General features: G+C 40.4%; 1 protein-coding gene across 1 annotated transcript; it reads right to left on the bottom strand.

Moving 5' to 3' along the window:
* Window positions 1-48: 48 nt before the first annotated feature.
* LOC137106079 (uncharacterized) lies at window positions 49-13,749 on the bottom strand. The gene is made up of 20 exons (XM_067489093.1): window positions 13,643-13,749; window positions 13,399-13,521; window positions 13,121-13,255; window positions 12,982-13,044; window positions 11,082-12,870; window positions 10,216-10,377; window positions 9,946-10,119; window positions 9,667-9,834; window positions 9,325-9,371; window positions 8,721-9,240; window positions 8,370-8,454; window positions 5,708-5,726; window positions 5,234-5,368; window positions 5,100-5,156; window positions 3,197-4,985; window positions 2,331-2,492; window positions 2,061-2,234; window positions 1,782-1,949; window positions 1,379-1,425; window positions 49-1,294 (listed from the first exon to the last, which is right to left on the bottom strand). Exons 2-20 carry the CDS (start codon window positions 13,472-13,474, stop codon window positions 774-776), a joined length of 6,291 nt encoding a protein of 2,096 aa, XP_067345194.1. The 5' UTR covers window positions 13,475-13,521; window positions 13,643-13,749; the 3' UTR covers window positions 49-773.
* Window positions 13,750-20,658: the final 6,909 nt, after the last annotated feature.

Here is a 20,658-nt window from a genome sequence, read left to right as displayed (position 1 = left end):
TTTTGAGACATTTTACACAAACCTATGACAACCTACAGGAAAAGGGGGATTACTAAGCAATGGGAAGTCATTCTCTGGGAACCATGAATGAATGTACCAAAGTACACTTCCGAGAAAAAGTTTGAAAAAACATGCACAGTTTTGTATTTGTATTATATTTTGTTGGTTTTATTCAATGGAATGTTTGTAAAAAGATCACAAAACAAGGCATCATAGATCCAAACTCCATACTGAAGAAGGTGGTGCAGGCAATGGCTGATTGGAAATAACTTCATTTTTCAGCAAGACAACAACCCCAAGCATTCTTCCAGATTGTGTAAGAATTATCTGGAGAAGAAAGTGCAATAGCTACTGGACTACACCCTGTATTGTGTGTAAATTCAACCTATCTGTGATGTTTCCACAACTGCAACACAGGATGTTATGATGAGAGGTACCTGTTGCATCCACGAGACCCCAAAGGACATAATAAATGTCATCATTTAAAGCTTTGGGATGTGCCATTATCGGACACTGTAGAATAAGAACTAGCAAGTCATCATTTAAACATTACAATAAATCACAATGCTCCAACAATTATTAATCAAGCATAAAAAATTTTTAATTCTCTGATCGGTCAGGTGGGGCGAGCCAGGCTCGACAACTTCTGCAAGCAAATATCTCTGCACAGTGCGGTTCAGTGATTCTGTATCACAAGAGGCTTCAAAAGCTTCGATGAATAAATGTTGAATGAATATTATGTGGACAGGATGAAGCTGTCCTCAGAGTCCCAGCTAGCACAGATAAATTGTGGAATCCACCCAGCTGAGCTGAAACCCTGGGTACAAAGGCTCAGTGAACGTGCTGTGGATGGTATGGAGGAGAGTCAGTTCGCCACAACAGACCCTGTAGAAAGAAAGCTTCCCTGCTGACCAGTCCAGATACACTCCTACTTTGTTGGAGTTGGGTGGGGTGGTGATGGCAGTTTTTATGCCATTGTGGACGACTTCGTAGCCATCTCTATTGCAGCTCAGGCCCCAGGAGAAACCATTTCGTCCTAACCAGCTGTCGTGACTCTCCCCCTTTCTGCACATCTGCCTGTAAGCTACTCCTATGAAAGCTCTCCCGCTCCATTCTGTCTCCCAGTAGCAGCGCCCAGTCAGTCCCTCCTTGCACAACACCTGTCTCCAGAAGTCAAATCTTTCTGGGTGATCGGGATATGGCTGCGCTGTCCAACGGTTCGCTCTCCTGTTTCCTTCGGACAGCGACAGATCTTTGTGTGCTGTGTTTGGGTCCAGGGTGAGTTTTTTCATATCTGATGAAGCACATTAATTATCAGACCACGTCAATGAGTATCAATTGTTACTCCAAGTTTAGAATTGAATTGCTGGATACTTACATTTCTTTGGACCTGGCTGAATCCTGGATTCACCACACTGTTCATCACTAAAACACAAGAAGAGACAATTGTCTTCTGACATTTCATCATTTCACAAATATAATATCTCTACATTGATATTAGAATCGAAAGAAAACCATCTTATAGGACATATTTGGGGTTCTCTAACCATCTTTCCTCAACCTGAAAAAGCGTTTTGGATGAGTACTGAAACATGTTTAACTAACAAGAAAGATGCCCTGTTGCCATAACTCAACTGACTGCTGAATCTTAATTTTTATTTGACACAGACAGTTTAGTTGCTAGTTGTGACTAATGCAGCCTCAATCCTGAAGCAGATATGAGGAGAGTGCTTCCTAAGTTTGGTAAACTTTGTATCTGGATAACTGAACATCATTACTACCTGAGTTTCTGCAGACTGCACTGTGGGTCATCCAGCAGAGCAGAGAGCAGCTCCAGGCCTAAGTTTCCTGGGTGGTTGTAACTCAGGTCGAGATCTCTCAAATGGGATGATTTCAAGGCAGATGCCAAGAAAGTGCAGCCTTCCTCTGTCACTCTGCACAGGGACAAGCTTCAAGACAAGACACCAGATATTTCATCCAACTTGTCTCCATGACAACAGCAACAAGTGTGTACTATACACTTTTTGTTAAAAAATGTATCTTGCACTCAAAGTACTCACTTGAGTCTTTCCAGTTTACAGTGAGGACTCGCCAGTCCATCTGAAATTCTTGAGACCCCAATGTCCTGAAAGTCATTGTCAGTGAGGTCCAAAACCTTCAGCTGACAGGAGGCTGAGCTGATAACTGAGGCCACAGCTTCAGAGCTGAGCTCTGTTAGGTTGCAGCTTCTCAGTCTAAAGGACCAGAAAAGAAATGCTAAAACCAATTATTTGATGTCCATAAATGCTCATTAACGTGAAAAATAGAAAAGAAACATTTTGGATCATAACCTTAATGTCTTCAGCTTGCTGTTCTTCAGTCCACTGGAGAGCAATATTATTCCTTTATCTGCCAGGTTGTTGTCACTCAAGTCCAGATCTGTAATTTGAGATGAGCTGATGCCACTTGCCAGGATTTCACAGCAGGTCACAGTAAGATTACATGCATTTAGCCTGTGACAGGAAAGACAGTGTGATAAAAGTAAATCATTGATATTAGACGTGCAGCCAATTATCAGCATACATCTCTGCTCATCACAGCGTGATGAGCTAACACCATGCACAGTTTTACCGTTTACATATTAAAATACAGATTTTTGACCGCAGTTGTGCAACAAAACCAACCGTGAAGACAACGCTCAAATACAACATTACTATCTAAGCTGATACGACAAATATCGCTCGTTTACATTTCATTTGGTGTTAATTTTATGTCATGGGAATAGCAAACTGAGCAAAGACTGAAAACTGTAAAAATAAATTTAACTGGACAATTACAATTAAATGAGTAAATTTCTTCTACTGTCATTATGAAAAAAATGATTGTAGACAAATTGTTTTGCATAATTGAATGTTTTTACTTCAAATAGAAGCATTTAGACACCTGTTGGTTGTTTCTTACATATTAAGTTACATATTAACTGCAGCCAGACAACAAATCTTGCTTGCACAGCCAACTAGTGACGTCAACAGGATTTCTGCAGCTTCTGCTATAAAGTTCAGCAACACACACCTTTCTGCATAGTTGTTCAACAGCTTAGTTTAAAATAAGCCTCTACACGGTTTCTTGGCTCTCTCATTCCACATACTCAACAGAATGTGAAAGTTCAGCTATCATCGATATCCGTGCAGATGTAAAGGCATATCTGCTTACTTACTTTGCCACTATGGCTGTTTTCAGAACAGGCAGCATCCTCAGAAGACAATCCTCTGACCTGTTGTAGTTGCTCAGCACAAACAGACTCAGTTCATCCTCTGAAGTCAATAATACAAAGACCAGAGTGGCCCACTGGGCAGGTGACAGTTTGGCTTCATCAAGACTGCCCAAACTGAGGAAGCTTTGAATCTCCTCCAGAAGAGAAATGTCATTGAGCTCATTCAGACAGTGAAATAGATTGAGGCACCTTTCTGTGGATGGAAGTGACCTGATCTTCTCCTTGATGTGTTTAATGGTCTCTGCTCTTGTTCTGCTTTTTGTTCTGTTGCTGGTCATCAGATGTTTCAACAGAGTGTGGTTGGACTCCATAGACAGGCCCAAAAGGAAGCGCAAAAACATGTCATAATGTCCATTTTCACACCGCAAAGCCTTTTCCACTGCTTCTTTGTAGAGAATGACCTCTGAAGAATCTCTGAACAGCAAGCGTCTGGAGACGGACGACTTTTTGACCAAGACATTGATGTTGTCATTGTGAAACATGAGAAAAACATACAAGGCAGCAAAGAACTCCTGAATGCTCAGATGCACAAAGCAGAACGTCTTCTCCTTGCACAATGTGAGGTCTTCATTAAAGATCTGTGTGTAAACCCCTGAGAACATGGATGCTTGAGCGACGTTTATACCATTCTGGATCAGGTCGCTCTCATAGAAGATCAGCCGACCCTTCTCGAGCTCTTTAAAGGCCAGTTTACCCAAAGAGAGGAGATTTGCTCTTGTGCAGTCAGCGTTGGACTCCCTTCGGTTTGGCAGCCTCTTGTTCGTGTTCTCCACATACAAAGACAAGAAGTGTATGTACATTTGCGTGAGAGTCTTTGGCATGTCTTTACTGTCGTCGCTCACCAACTTTTTCTCAAGAACGCTCGCTGCCATCAAACAGAAGACTGGTATGTGGCACATGATGTGGAGACTCCTGCAGGATTTCACATGAGTGATTACCCTGTTTGCTAAGTTTTCATCACAGATTTTCCTTCTGAAGTACTCATCTTTTTGTGGGTTGTTGAACCCTCGCACCTCAGTCACTAGATCTATGTGCTCACGAGGGATCTGACTAGAAGCCACTGGCCGGGATGTAATCCAAATAAAAGCTGAAGGAAGCAGTCTGCCCCTGATCAGGTTGATCAGAAGCACAGCAACTGTTGTTGGCTGAGTCACATCTGACGTTATTTCACTCTTGTCGAAGTCCAACGACAGGCGGCTCTCGTCCAGACCATCCAGAATGAAGAGCATTTTGCTTTTCCCATTAGTCATGATCCCTGTGTCTTTTGTTTCAGGGAAAAAGACACTGAGAAGCTCCACAAAACTGAAAGTTTTCTTTCTCATCAGATTCAGCTCTCGGAAAGATAGGGGAAATACAAAGTCCAGGTGGGTGTTTGCTGTCCCCTCGGCCCAGTCTAGAGTGAATTTATTGGTAGACACAGTTTTTCCAATGCCAGCGACTCCTCTTGTGATTACAGTTCTTATGTGGGGATCTCGGCCCGGTAGAGGAACAAAGAGGTGACTGCAGTCGATTGGATTTTCCTGAACCACAGTTACCCTTGATGCAATCTCAATCTGTCTCACTTCATGCTCTTTATTGACTTCCCCATATCCTCCCTCAGTGATGTACAGCTCTGTATAGATTTTATTGAGAGGTATCTTGTTGGCTCCTGTCGTGTTACCCTCAACTAAGTAACTAAACTTCCTCTTCAGAGAGACTTTCAGTTTCTCTTGACATTCCACTATCTTGAAATCTGGAAGAGAAAATGCATTTAAAGATTATTTTTAAGAAGATACTTTTACAACAATAAAAGTCTTTTATCAATATGTTAAATTTCTAATTGTCATACGATGAGGGAAATTCTCACTTTGTGGTTGCTGGACATCAATGACGTTGGATGTTTCCTCTGATGAAACATATTCTCCTGCAAAATGAAGGAAAACATCACCAGAGTCCAATCCCCTATTTTACCTACACCCACATTTTATACCTAGTATTTACCTGGACCTGTAGTGGTGATACTGATGTTTAAGTTGCCAATTTTTGAACCAATAATGGAAGGAGCAACAACGTTGCCGCTGCTCTGAGCAGAGAGGCTGGGACAAAAATGCTGAACCTCAGCATGAACAGATGAAACTGAAAAATCCACAAATATCAACTTTAACATTTTCTAAAACCCAAATTGGAGCAAAAATAATAATAAAGCAAGATGAAGATACACCTGGTTTATCTTCGCATAATGTGGCAAATTGTACATACAATTGTTATCTGAATTCTCAATTTTCTCCTTTTCTTTTCATGACGACTACTCCCGTTCTTTGCCACAAGAATTTTTATTCCTAATTTAATGTTTACTTTACACATTCAATCAGTTACTTCATAAAAATCACATATTTAACAAAATGAATACAAATGATAGGATGATGGTTTTCTGTCATGAAATTGAGAAAATCCAAAATTCAAGAAACTCCTTACCTGATTCAACAACTTCCATCTGATTCAAATGCTGACAGCAGCTAGTCATATGCAAACTACAATGGCATTTGAACTGGTTTAAGTAACTGGTTTTTGCAGTTTACCTTGTTGGTAATTAAGCAAACAGGATTGTGGTTTTACTTGGCTCCACGGTCGTTACACAGATTCACAAGAACAGTTTCAAAAGTGACTGAACATTAGTAAATTATTTACTTGAGTATTTAAGGTGCAGCTGTAGTTGGTTACTGGTCACGTATCACATCTTGCAGGGTAAAATTGGGCACAACAGCACAAAGTTCAACTAGCATAGAGTGCTTATGAGTATAGACAAGGGCAACAGCTGTTGTTGCTACTTAATACCTTATATTTTTGACCATTGTCACAGCTGACTTATAGAATATGAACGTAGAATGTCAGTGTCATCGATATATCTATATAACATGTCAACAACAAAGTGGTCATGATTTCCATGCCATGCATTTGTTTTGCTCTTCCTGTTTCTCACCATGTTGTTCTCTGTCTGTGAGGTACTCAAAGACTTAGACAAACCCTTTTGTCATCCAAAAATACCTTGTCATCTTTTTTAAATAAAGCCCTTTTCCCTACCCCCACCTGTCTTGGTAGTTTTCACACACTTGAGTCTCAACTTGTCTCAGTACATAGAATGGACCTAGCGAGGCTGACAGGTTGGACCACAAGCATTGGGGTCACTCTAAATATTTCAAGGAAGAGGGTCTGAGGATCAAAGAACTCAGAAGAATTTTAGAGATTGTCTCTCCATTCCATCAACACAACGGCTAGGACAACTCCTACTGACTGATATACAGGTGAGACAGAACACTGTAGTGCATTCATTACCCAGTTCTCCTCACTCCGCTACCCACCTCAGCCACAGTTTAGTCTCCCCCATCTGCCGTCACTTTGCTTGGGTACTGAGCCTCTTGAATGTAAAAATGAGGTTCACCAAACTAAAGATTGTGGAACAATTTCAGAAAAATGTTACTCAACGTGAAATTGTGAAGACTTCAGTATATAATACCATCAAAAGATTCAGAGAATCAGGAGAAATTACTGTGTCAAAATTGGATGAGCGTGATCTTCAGGCCCTCGGGTGGCACTGCATTAAAACAGGAATGATTCTCTATTGGACACCATTGCATTGGCTCAGGAACACTTCCAGAAATATTTGTCTGTTAACACAGTTTGCTGTGAAATCCACAAATGTAAGTTAAAGCTGTATCATATGGCACGCAGTGTCCTGTGGACTGGCTGCAGTCCAGACCTTTCACCAATAGAAAATATTAGGCACATCATAAAACAAAAAACAAAAGCCTTTTAACAAAGGCCCGAGACTATTGAGCAGCTAGAATCCTGCATCAGACAAGAATGGGACAACATTCCTCTCCTAAAACTCCAGCAACTGGTCCCCTCACTTTCTACAAGTTAACAGACAGTTATTAAATGAACAGGGGGTGCTACACTATGGTAAACATGAGAATAAAATATGGGTTGATGAGAATTGCAAATCATTGCATTCTGTTTTTATTTACATTTTACACATCGTCCCAACTTTTTTGAGTTGGAGATTTTATTTCATAGACTCCCAAGTAGTCCAGCGGTTGGGCATTAAAGTGAAACCTTTGACTAAACTTGTCAAAGTTCCCATCCTTGGACAGCCACCCACTGCCATGAATAACCCAACGGACCGTACCTATCAATCTAATTATGTCAGATAACCGCTAGGAAAACAATATGTGCCAGTAGTTTTAGTGTTATTCTTGGGTTTGCCAACATCAACCTCAAATAGACTGGGCTACCTGTGCCATTTTGGTGTGGTATTATTAATGTGTGTCAGTTTGTCTTAGGTCTGCAGCTGTTGTCTTTTGGGCTAACTAATGCTCCAGCAGTCTTCAAAGATCGGGTGAACTTTCTTTTTCCAGACATATAACACTTAGATTTTTTTTAAAGAGCTATTATAAATATGTGTGCCATATAAGGGCTCTACTAACATGCAATTTTGGTGGTATGTTCATCACTCTCCTACAGATCTGAGTACAAAACCAAAGCACCTTATTATTGAATTTCCCAAACAGATCATTTTCAAGCTTAGTTTTACTGTAAAGTTTTAGAGAAAGCAAAACAGAAAAGCATAGACAGCACCTCTCTACAATAGGATACATTTTCAACGCATTTCTACAAACACTTACAAACTGTTACTTCAAACTTCAATATGCAACTCAAGCCAGTGCTAGCATGAGACTTAAAATGAAGCCACCGTACTGCACCTTGCTTTTGCTCCCCCTGCTGTACTATAATGGGCTAAGTCAGCCCGTTCTCATTCCCAAGGCATCGAAAATGCTCCAGATGTTCCCACAGTACACAGGGGTTTTACTTCACTGTAAGACATGTTGTCGTGTAATTATGATCATTGCATATGTTATGGACATGTTAATAAGCAGGTACATTTTCATTGTACGTAAGGATTTATTGTTTTGACAATATGTATTTTATTTTTTAACTTACAAATGCAACCACAAGGGGACACAAGCCAGTGCCTTCTTGTGCCAGTCCCAAGTCTGGATAAATGCAGAGGGTTATGTCAGGAAGGGCATCTGATGTAAAACACATGCCAAATTAAACATGCGAATCATGACTTCCACACCCAATCTGACTTCCAGACTGACTTCGAGGCCCCACGACTGTCATCAGTGCTGTTGACCTGCAGGATACCAGTGGAAATTGGGCCACTGTTGGTTGAAAAAGAGGAGGAAGGCCTATTCTCTGAATAGTCAGAAAGGCAAGCTTCTATACTATTGACAGTGCTGTTCAAGGATGCTGTTGCACAAAAAAAAACATCTCCACAAGATTTTGGAACAAAGTTCTGATATAAATAAATAAATAAATAAATAAGGTAAATTTTATTTTATGGGTCAAAATAAGGAATAAATAAAATACTATGTTACATGTTATGAATATTATGTGGACAGGATGAAGCTGTCCTCAGAGTCCCAGCTAGCACAGATAAATTGTGGAATCCACCCAGCTGAGCTGAAACCCTGGGTACAAAGGCTCAGTGAACGTGCTGTGGATGGTATGGAGGAGAGTCAGTTCGCCACAACAGACCCTGTAGAAAGAAAGCTTCCCTGCTGACCAGTCCAGATACACTCCTACTTTGTTGGAGTTGGGTGGGGTGGTGATGGCAGTGTTCATGCCATTGTGGACGACTTTGTAGCCATCTTTATTACAGCTCAGGCCCCAGGAGAAACCATTTCGTCCTAACCAGCTGTCGTGACTCTCCCCCTTTCTGCACATCTGCCTGTAAGCTACTCCTATGAAAGCTCTCCCGCTCCATTCTGTCTCCCAGTAGCAGCGCCCAGTCAGTCCCTCCTTGCACAACACCTGTCTCCAGAAGTCAAATCTTTCTGGGTGATCCGGACATGGCTGCGCTGTCCAACGGTTCGCTCTCCTGTTTCCTTCGGAAAGCGACAGATCTTTGTGTGCTGTGTTTGGGTCCAGGGTGAGTTTTTTCATATCTGATGAAGCACATTAATTATCAGACCACGTCAATGAGTATCAATTGTTACTCAAACTTTAGAAGCGAATTGCTGGATACTTACATTTCTTTGGACCTGGCTGAATCCTGGATTCACCACACTGTTCCGCACTAAAACACAACAGGAAACAATTGTTTTCTGACATTTAATCATTCCACAAATATAATATTTCTAAATTCACATTTGAATCGAAAGAAAACTATCTTACACTGAAACATGTTTAACTAACAAGAAAGATGCCCTGTTGCCATAACTCAACTGACTGCTGAATCTTAATTTTTATTTGACACAGACAGTTTAGTTGCTAGTTGTGACTAATGCAGCCTCAATCCTGAAGCAGATATGAGGAGAGTGCTTCCTAAGTTTGGTAAACTTTGTATCTGGATAACTGAACATCATTACTACCTGAGTTTCTGCAGACTGCACTGTGGGTCATCCAGCAGAGCAGAGAGCAGCTCCAGGCCTAAGTTTCCTGGGTGGTTGTAACTCAGGTCGAGATCTCTCAAATGGGATGATTTCAAGGCAGATGCCAAGAAAGTGCAGCCTTCCTCTGTCACTCTGCACAGGGACAAGCTTCAAGACAAGACACCAGATATTTCATCCAACTTGTCTCCATGACAACAGCAACAAGTGTGTACTATACACTTTTTGTTAAAAAATGTATCTTGCACTCAAAGTACTCACTTGAGTCTTTCCAGTTTACAGTGAGGACTCGCCAGTCCATCTGAAATTCTTGAGACCCCAATGTCCTGAAAGTCATTGTCAGTGAGGTCCAAAACCTTCAGCTGACAGGAGGCTGAGCTGATAACTGAGGCCACAGCTTCAGAGCTGAGCTCTGTTAGGTTGCAGCTTCTCAGTCTAAAGGACCAGAAAAGAAATGCTAAAACCAATTATTTGATGTCCATAAATGCTCATTAACGTGAAAAATAGAAAAGAAACATTTTGGATCATAACCTTAATGTCTTCAGCTTGCTGTTCTTCAGTCCACTGGAGAGCAATATTATTCCTTTATCTGCCAGGTTGTTGTCACTCAAGTCCAGATCTGTAATTTGAGATGAGCTGATGCCACTTGCCAGGATTTCACAGCAGGTCACAGTAAGATTACATGCATTTAGCCTGTGACAGGAAAGACAGTGTGATAAAAGTAAATCATTGATATTAGACGTGCAGCCAATTATCAGCATACATCTCTGCTCATCACAGCGTGATGAGCTAACACCATGCACAGTTTTACCGTTTACATATTAAAATACAGATTTTTGACCGCAGTTGTGCAACAAAACCAACCGTGAAGACAACGCTCAAATACAACATTACTATCTAAGCTGATACGACAAATATCGCTCGTTTACATTTCATTTGGTGTTAATTTTATGTCATGGGAATAGCAAACTGAGCAAAGACTGAAAACTGTAAAAATAAATTTAACTGGACAATTACAATTAAATGAGTAAATTTCTTCTACTGTCATTATGAAAAAAATGATTGTAGACAAATTGTTTTGCATAATTGAATGTTTTTACTTCAAATAGAAGCATTTAGACACCTGTTGGTTGTTTCTTACATATTAAGTTACATATTAACTGCAGCCAGACAACAAATCTTGCTTGCACAGCCAACTAGTGACGTCAACAGGATTTCTGCAGCTTCTGCTATAAAGTTCAGCAACACACACCTTTCTGCATAGTTGTTCAACAGCTTAGTTTAAAATAAGCCTCTACACGGTTTCTTGGCTCTCTCATTCCACATACTCAACAGAATGTGAAAGTTCAGCTATCATCGATATCCGTGCAGATGTAAAGGCATATCTGCTTACTTACTTTGCCACTATGGCTGTTTTCAGAACAGGCAGCATCCTCAGAAGACAATCCTCTGACCTGTTGTAGTTGCTCAGCACAAACAGACTCAGTTCATCCTCTGAAGTCAATAATACAAAGACCAGAGTGGCCCACTGGGCAGGTGACAGTTTGGCTTCATCAAGACTGCCCAAACCGAGGAAGCTTTGAATCTCCTCCAGAAGAGAAATGTCATTGAGCTCATTCAGACAGTGAAATAGATTGAGGCACCTTTCTGTGGATGGAAGTGACCTGATCTTCTCCTTGATGTGTTTAATGGTCTCTGCTCTTGTTCTGCTTTTTGTTCTGTTGCTGGTCATCAGATGTTTCAACAGAGTGTGGTTGGACTCCATAGATAGGCCCAAAAGGAAGCGCAAAAACATGTCATAATGTCCATTTTCACACCGCAAAGCCTTTTCCACTGCTTCTTTGTAGAGAATGACCTCTGAAGAATCTCTGAACAGCAAGCGTCTGGAGACGGACGACTTTTTGACCAAGACATTGATGTTGTCATTGTGAAACATGAGAAAAACATACAAGGCAGCAAAGAACTCCTGAATGCTCAGATGCACAAAGCAGAACGTCTTCTCCTTGCACAATGTGAGGTCTTCATTAAAGATCTGTGTGTAAACCCCTGAGAACATGGATGCTTGAGCGACGTTTATACCATTCTGGATCAGGTCGCTCTCATAGAAGATCAGCCGACCCTTCTCGAGCTCTTTAAAGGCCAGTTTACCCAAAGAGAGGAGATTTGCTCTTGTGCAGTCAGCGTTGGACTCCCTTCGGTTTGGCAGCCTCTTGTTCGTGTTCTCCACATACAAAGACAAGAAGTGTATGTACATTTGCGTGAGAGTCTTTGGCATGTCTTTACTGTCGTCGCTCACCAACTTTTTCTCAAGAACGCTCGCTGCCATCAAACAGAAGACTGGTATGTGGCACATGATGTGGAGACTCCTGCAGGATTTCACATGAGTGATTACCCTGTTTGCTAAGTTTTCATCACAGATTTTCCTTCTGAAGTACTCATCTTTTTGTGGGTTGTTGAACCCTCGCACCTCAGTCACTAGATCTATGTGCTCACGAGGGATCTGACTAGAAGCCACTGGCCGGGATGTAATCCAAATAAAAGCTGAAGGAAGCAGTCTGCCCCTGATCAGGTTGATCAGAAGCACAGCAACTGTTGTTGGCTGAGTCACATCTGACGTTATTTCACTCTTGTCGAAGTCCAACGACAGGCGGCTCTCGTCCAGACCATCCAGAATGAAGAGCATTTTGCTTTTCCCATTAGTCATGATCCCTGTGTCTTTTGTTTCAGGGAAAAAGACACTTAGAAGCTCCACAAAACTGAACATTTTCTTTCTCATCAGATTCAGCTCTCGAAAAGATAGGGGAAATACAAAGTCCAGGTGGGTGTTTGCTGTCCCCTCGGCCCAGTCTAGAGTGAATTTATTGGTAGACACAGTTTTTCCAATGCCAGCGACTCCTCTTGTGATTACAGTTCTTATGTGGGGATCTCGGCCCGGTAGAGGAACAAAGAGGTGACTGCAGTCGATTGGATTTTCCTGAACCACAGTTACCCTTGATGCAATCTCAATCTGTCTCACTTCATGCTCTTTATTGACTTCCCCATATCCTCCCTCAGTGATGTAGAGCTCTGTGTAGATTTTATTGAGAGATATCTTGTTGGCTCCTGATGTGTTACCCTCAACCAAGTAACTAAACTTCCTCTTCAGAGAGACTTTCAGTTTCTCTTGACATTCCGCTATCTTGAAATCTGCAGAAAATGCATTTAAAGATTATTTTCAAGAAGATACTTTTTCAACAGTCAGGGGGGTTGTGTAATGTAAACTTTTCGAAATGTTTTAAACAGTAGGAAAATTCTCACTTTGTGGCTGCTGAGTACACACGTTGTCATTTATCTGTTCTTCGCTTGATGAAACATAACATCCTGCAAAATAAAAGAAAACATCAGCAGAGGCCAAACCCCTATTTCACCATGCATCCATTTTATATACAGTATTTACCTTGACCTGTAGAGGTGATACTGATGTTTAAGTTGCCAATTTGTGAACCAATAATGGAAGGTGCAACCACACTTCCACCACTCTGAGCAGTGAAACTGGGGTGAAAATGCTCAACAAAAGCCTCAATAGAAGGAACTGAAAAAAGCCAAAAAAACGTGCTTATTTGAACAAAGTGATTAATAAAGCAAGACGAAGATATAAGTGCATATGTGTCAAATTGTAGTTTTGAATCTAAAGTCTTTTTCTTTTAATGATTAATGGTAATTTAATGTCCTTACCTTGAATACCTTGATACTCTTTGGTTTTAACAGAGACGCTTTGTTGCTCCGTTTTTGTCCCCATCATTTCCTTCATCTTTACATCGATTCTGTCACTTGATTTTAGTTATTGGTGATCAGCATCTGGAGCATTGAGGGTGTACTGTACACATTCAGTCGTTTCATGTAATCACACATTATGACATATTATTACTAACTATATTGGAGTGAAAGAAAAAAAATCATAACTCCGAAAAATCCTTACCTGATTCAAGGAGATTTTCATCAGATTTACTGACAACAGCTTCGCATACCAAGCGTATTTGCACAGATATAAGAAACTGCAAGGCACTTCCTTTCTTGGTGGTAAAGTAGCAGACAGGAAGCTGGTATTGCCTTCACAAAAAAACCCACAGTTCCTGCAACAGTTTCACTGACAACAAAAGAACTTCAGTTTTATTAAAACAGCGACGACAAATTTAGATTTACTTTATTTGAAAAAAATCACACATTGATACATCTTGTAAAAACAGTGATTTTTTTCATGAAAACGTTTTCAGTTATTTCTGTCATTTTTTTCTGATTAAGTCTAATTCTTTTGGCAGAAGCTTTCATTAAAAGTAACTTACAGTAAATGCTTTTAAACCATGTATTCGGAAGTTTTTCCCTTTTAAGCAAATCCCTCAGTGCTACAGTACAAAGAACTTCTAGGAAGGTTTGTTTTAGGGGTGGATGATATAGACTTAAAAGTATATAATGATATTATACAATATTTTGCAGTAACCAGGATTTAAAGGTCAGAATTTAAAGGACAAGCCCATTCGACCTTAAATTTCAGACATTTTCAGGGAACAGCAAAACCACTGGGCTTTAATGTAATTAGGCTGACAGACAAATGTTGAAGACCTTGACATAGCCCATGTCATTTTCTGTGTCTGAGTAGTAACATTACAAACTGTTCAGTGGATCTCTTAAGGGAAATATGCAGACATGTTTAATTCCCGCTGCATTAGCAGCTGTTTATCGTCAGAACTGAGAGCACATTTTATAATTTGGAAGAAACAAGTCATTCTCTTCTAAGTTTTAGACTTCAAAACTTACAAAGCCCGCAAACACCTAATGCAGCTATCGAATGTGGCTTCAGATGACAGGTTGAAGGAAACATGAATGTATTAGGGAGAGGGGAAGAGAAGGGAAGGGCCTGTGAAAGGGGAAAGGAAGGGATGAACAGAATGACCAGCATCACTCCAAGTCACATAAAACAAATCTATACTGTCTGATTATTAAGTCTTTCACTTTGTATTAAAATGTAATAAAGGTCATTTTACACAAATTCTGTTACAGAGTAGCAGTCTAATACTCCGAACACTTTAAGTTCATGTTAATCAGTTGACATGTACTGTCTTTGATATTTGCATGAAATATACACCGATGTGAATGACTGAACATTAACGAATGACATGGTGAGTATTTGAGGCGCTGATGTAGTTGAGGGCACAGCAGGACAAAACCCAACCATTGTAGAGTGTCTATTCAAACATGGAAGGGCAACTGTTCATGATTCATGAATAATTGTAATACTCATCATCTGTCTCATCATCAAGGCAACTGAGGATGGCTATGGTTGTGCCTGGGCTGATCTGGGGTTGGCAACCCCCAAAGTTAAGATTTGCTATCAATTTAGTTGGTTCATAAAATAATCGTTTTTGTTGTTATTCACCCTTACCCAAAACCAAAGGGGCTACAAATGAAAACATTTTTGCATTTTATTATTATATTTGCATACCAAAAAGGAAATATTATTTAATTAATAGTTTAATTGCTGCCACGCTGTTCTGTTTTGTTCTTTATGTTGTTCTTCATCTTCTTCCACACTTGGAACAGAAGGTTTTCCACATGTTTTAGGGCTTGTGGAAGCAGCCGTGGATCTGGTAGCACATTCTGAGTTCTGAAACGAGTTCACGAGGTTACAGCATTATTTTTCATAAAACCGAATCCAGATGCCAAATGTAGCACGGATGCAATGCATATTAAATAGTCAGTGTCAGGGTCAGCACAACACAAAGAGACTGATGAGTCGTACCTTTCCATTTCAGTCTTAAATGTCTGCAAAAAAAGAAGCAACTTTTTCATGAATTTAAAAAACTACCTGTATGAATGAGTGATCAGCTCCTAAGTCTTCCATGTCTTTCACCATGTCAGAGACTGAGAATGTGAATTTGCAAATCTCTGTCATCATGTGCATCATATGAATCTTCCGAATCTTTTCTTCTTTTAATGCCTGTATTCTGGCTATTCTGGCGAAGCTCACCTCTTCTTAATCGTCCTCTCTGTGTCATGGCTCTGCTCCTGTGTGTCAGGGTGGGAAAAAACAGTCATCCTCTTTGTACTTTACATTGTGATTGAAGATTGATTAAATTGAAAAGACAAACCTTAATCTGCTGAATTGTTGAGTCTGAATTTTTTGTGCTTTCAATATATTCACAAAAATATGTAAAACTCAGGAGTTACAGGACATTTAATTTGAATTAATGCTAAAGCAAGGGTATTATGATTCATCCTAAGGAGAATGTCCACTGCAGTCAACACAGCATCGTCTCTGCTGTAAGCCTGCACAGTTCTGTCAACTGTTCCCTCTCTGCTAGCCCCCCTCATCTGGCCCTGCAAGATGGGTCGGGATCCCACTCTTTCATTTAGGGCCAAGTATCACTGACATTTCCTCAGATCTCTGCCACCCAGCTGGTCCAGATGCTCCTTGAGCAGTTTTCCAATTTGCATGTTTTAAATTCAGTTGATGAACTTTTCAGATGTGAACCGACTGTGTAAGACAAACAATAAGTTGGCTTTAATGGATGAAATATGTTGTAGCCCCAAGATACTCACTCAACAGAGTATAGTGCTGATTTCACTAGTAGTGGTTAACACAGCTCTTATTAAAATGTATATGTTGCCCCACTCTCCCATTTGCTGTATTTGTTTCAATTTCATTTTTACACAGCTCCAATAGTCACTAGTCTCCATCTACCATTATTGTCATGTTATTACTGTGCACTGTGCAAGCTCTCAGAAAGTCTTACTTGCTGTAGGTCTGCCTGTTGGACAGATGGTGGAGGCAGAGTCCAGGTTGTGCTGTGTCACTTTTACCATTTCCATGTATAGAACATACTTTAACTGATACTAGTTTGGATCTGAGTACAAAACACAGACATTAATTAGCTTATTAATCTTTCTGATCAGACCAGTGAAAACCTAAGTTAAGTCTGCCTAATAATACAACAATAATCGCAGACAAGCTTCCTGTAGTTTTCTGTCTATAACTTATAATGTGACTGGTGACATTACTGGACTTACTGGGAGCTGTGGTTAACCTGCTGCTCTGCTCCTCCTCTCTGTGGTCTGCACAGTTACTCCTGACAAGTGCACAGTAATACTGAGGCTTTTATGTTTTTTTATATTATTTTATTCATGTACAATCAGTCTGCATCAGTCCACCACCATTGCCCTGGTGCTTATAGAAATTAAAATACCAACAAAAACAAAAACAAAAATTTAAACAAACTAAGCTGTGGAGGGAGAGACAAGGAGGAGACGGTGGTCAAACAGACCCACGGTGGGCTGCACAGCTGCCCAACTAGGCCGATCATCATGCTATTTATGTGTGTCTCCCTCTGTATTATATGTATTTTAAGTATTGTATGTTTGGCAAGGTGTCATTGTGTTAAACAGATTACTTGAAAAAAGCTCAGAGGTCAAACATATTACTAGTGTAGAGCTCTAACTAGGTTACTCTTACTATTGATTAGTTTGTTCATTCATTAATATTATTCATTTAATTTGTATTATGTTTTATCTTTATTTTGGGGGCTGCTGTAGCTCAGTTGGTAGGGGTTTAAAAAAATCTGATAAAGAGCCCAAACATACAGTATTTACTGTCAGAGAAGACCAAAGCAGATAATATTCACATTTCAGAAGCTGAAGTTTTATAATTGTTATTGTTTTGTAATTGTTTTAATCTAAATCACAACTACAAGTAGTAAAACCATGGACTGACATATACGTGTAGAATTTATTTCACTACATGGATAGACACTTTACACTATATACTATATTCATGTGTATTTTTTAAAGGTATACAATATACAGTTTATATTTTCTTCTAGACTAGACAACTGGTCTCTTACCTCAAGGAAGACAACTTAGACTTCAGAATGCTGAAACCTGCGCTTCAAGCTACATCACAACAAATCAACTTATTGAAATGGTTTTTACTGTCATGTGCTGTTCACTTGGTTCTTCAATGTAAATCCAGTATATTCACAAATATTCAGCAAATTTAAAAATATGTAACATAACAGGTGTCGGTTTTGTATCCTCTAATGGTGAGGGATGGGATCTAAATGCTATTGCACCAGCTCTTATGCAAATAATAGGTGGTAAAACAGTGATAAAAAATAACACGAGGAAAAGGAAAAATAAGAACACAGTCTTGGTTCCTTCATTCATTCTTTGGTCTACCATTTGTGATCATCAAGACTAGATTAGAAACCATGCCAAGCAGGACACTTTGTGTTTCCCCGCAAAAATAGATGCATGTTTTGATGATGTTCATCAGCATGTTCATGATGGAAATATGACATTTTGGTTTTTCTTTCATGTATTCACTTCAGGAAGGTTAAAGTTTCCCCAACACAGATCTGATGTCTTCGTCTCTTCATAAGAAGCTCAAGTGACATTTAAATCACATGCTTCATGTGCATCATTTTTTATTCATTAACTCTGTTTCCATTGCACTTTGTCGCATTTTGCTTTTATCATTATAGTACACTGCCTCTGCAAAGCATCATACAATTTTGTTAAGCTGCTCTCAGAGGGTCCAACATTTCTTGCAGCATCTATGATTATGTTTCCAAGAATGAAGGATAAAAGTATTAAAAGACACCAAACTCTATATAGCCAAACTCTACATACGTCAAGAACAAGAGCTTAGTACATATCGCCTCTGATTTTTGCTGGGACGTTCAAAAACCGTCATCATTTATTTATCCTGGCTGAGCTGACGGAGCACAGTGGCATACCATCAGCAACACCCTGCTTTTCACCCGTACAGCCACACACGCTGACACGCGAGTGCTGCCAGACACGACCGCTGACGACTGACTTGCTGAGCAGCTGGGGGTCGGCAGCTTATTGCTCCGGGGCATCGCAACAGTATCTGCTGAAGTAAGAAAGAGAGTTACTCATCTGTTTGCCCGAGCCAGAATATTTCTCCAAAGCAGCAGAGATTGGGGCCGTCATGACTCAGCTCTTGGCCCTGTCCACCCCCTCAGTTTTGATGATGTAACAGATGGCATATTCACTCTCATTAGTCACAACAAAGGGAAAGTCATGGCTAAATGTATCACAGCCACTAAGTTGTAATGGTGCAGTTAGTCTATTCTGGATATGAACAGTGCTTCAGTTAGCCATGGGAGGCTGCTACAAACAGAAATGTGATATTTTGAGACTGTGGATCGTATCGCAAGAATGTGTAGGCTCCAAAAAGGCATTAAATCCTAGAAATGTACCCATAAATCAAGTGTGGTTGTTTTCCCGCAATCTCCAGCTGGTCCTCTACGAAGACAAGTGACATAAAGCCTGATAGATTTTCTCGGCTGATGTTGAACACAAGATGTTTCCCCACTTTCCTGCAGGACTTAAAAGGAAAAGTCAGTTTGATGTACTAAACATTAAGACATACAAACCCGGTTTCTATTTAATTATGTAATTTTTGAACATCAGCTTTCCCAATTAGCTCACCACGTGATGTCAATGTGAGACACTCGAGCAGGAGCTGCAGTCTAAAATGCAACGCACACATAAAATGCACACTGTAAAATGGCTATAAGGTTGCTCAAAATGAAGACGGCATTAAGTCTGAATGTTATGTTACTACTCTAATAATCTGACATACAATGATTTTCTTTCTTTCTTTCCTCACTGTGCAGATTTCAAATGAAACCATCCTACTTTCTCTTCTCTCTGCCTCCCATCCTCTCACTCCTCTTCCCTCCTCTGCTCCACTGTCTCTCTTCAAGCGGGCAAGGCATAGTGTGTGGTTGGTGTGAGATAACAAAGGCTGAGGAGTTCACCATTATATAACTTCTGTGGAGGCTGAGGAGGTGGAGGAAGAGGAGGAGAGGCAGCAGGGTTAGCACGTAGGAAAAGGAGGGCAGGAGAAGGCCAGTAGCCTACGTTGCAGTGCTCATTTGTCTTCCACATTACACACAAACATGCACACACATACGCACGCCTTTATCCTGCTCTATGTCACAGATTCAGCAGGCTATACTTGCAGATATGGCCTCATAATATTTGAACTTTTCAGCATTTCAGCTTTGTGTTCCCACGCTGACAAACACGCATAAAGACTTTCAAGTGAAATTTTGCTATCTTCTTTCTGACGGTGTCTATGTGCTGCTTGCTGTCCCCACTCTTAGCCAGAGTATTGAGCAGCCAGCCGCACACGTTGGGCCTCTAACTCTCTAACTCTCTAACTCACTGTCCTCTGATGGCCTCCTCATGCCACATTAAACATTTAGCGAGCCACTCTGGATCTGTGTGACACCATCTTTTAGCGCCACCAACCTTTAACAGTCCTCACACTGTGGAACAACATAGGTGCACGCTTGTCACTGGAAACCTGATACAGCAGTCACATAATTCCCTCTTTCCATCTCTATCTCTCTACACACACCAAACCAGTTATTGGTAAAGGCCTGCTGTGTTTAGACCTGTCTAAATCAATTCTTAAGTGTGCATGTCTGCATGTGCATATACTTATGCACTGTGTGTCACAGTTTGCCTCTCTGCTGCATTGAGGTGTGACCCAGAGTGGGGTGTATCCTGACCAGCGCAGTAAAATGCTGCTGTGATTGTTCACTGCAATATTTTGAAGATATGAAAAGAGACGTGAACTGAATTTCAAAGCAGCTTTTTTTTTTTTTGTTTGTTCGTTTTTTGTTTTTTTTTAGCCAATCACATGCACCATCCTAGGATTGTGTAGCTTTCAACAAATATGTCACAGAATTGTGAACTATTGTCTTCCAAAGGTTAATTTAGTCCAAACAAGGCAAACACCATCATCTCCACATTTTCAGTGACTTCATTCAACTGGAGGCCTTATGCTCTCATGCTGCACGAGTCTTTTCTCGCGAGAGTCCCTTAACTACACCACACACACACACACACACACACACACACGAAAACACCATCACTCCTCCTCCTCTCTCCAACCCCTCCCTT

This window comes from Channa argus, chromosome 20 (assembly GCF_033026475.1).
Source record: "Channa argus isolate prfri chromosome 20, Channa argus male v1.0, whole genome shotgun sequence".
Taxonomy (NCBI): Eukaryota; Metazoa; Chordata; class Actinopteri; order Anabantiformes; family Channidae; genus Channa; species Channa argus.
Note: the sequence above shows the minus strand (reverse complement) of the source record. Positions and strands in the feature narration are given on the sequence as shown.

Bases quoted from the DNA above. Each gene is read 5' to 3' on its own strand.
- LOC137106079 (XM_067489093.1), bottom strand. From the start codon at position 13,474: ATGAAGGAAATGATGGGGACAAAAACGGAGCAACAAAGCGTCTCTGTT. The intron at 8,455-8,720 runs GCTGGGACTCTG...TTCAACCAACAG, and splicing joins TCCACAATTTATCTGTGCTA to TGGCCCAATTTCCACTGGTA. The intron at 1,295-1,378 runs GTAAGTATCCAG...GTGCTTCATCAG, and splicing joins TCAGCCAGGTCCAAAGAAAT to ATATGAAAAAACTCACCCTG.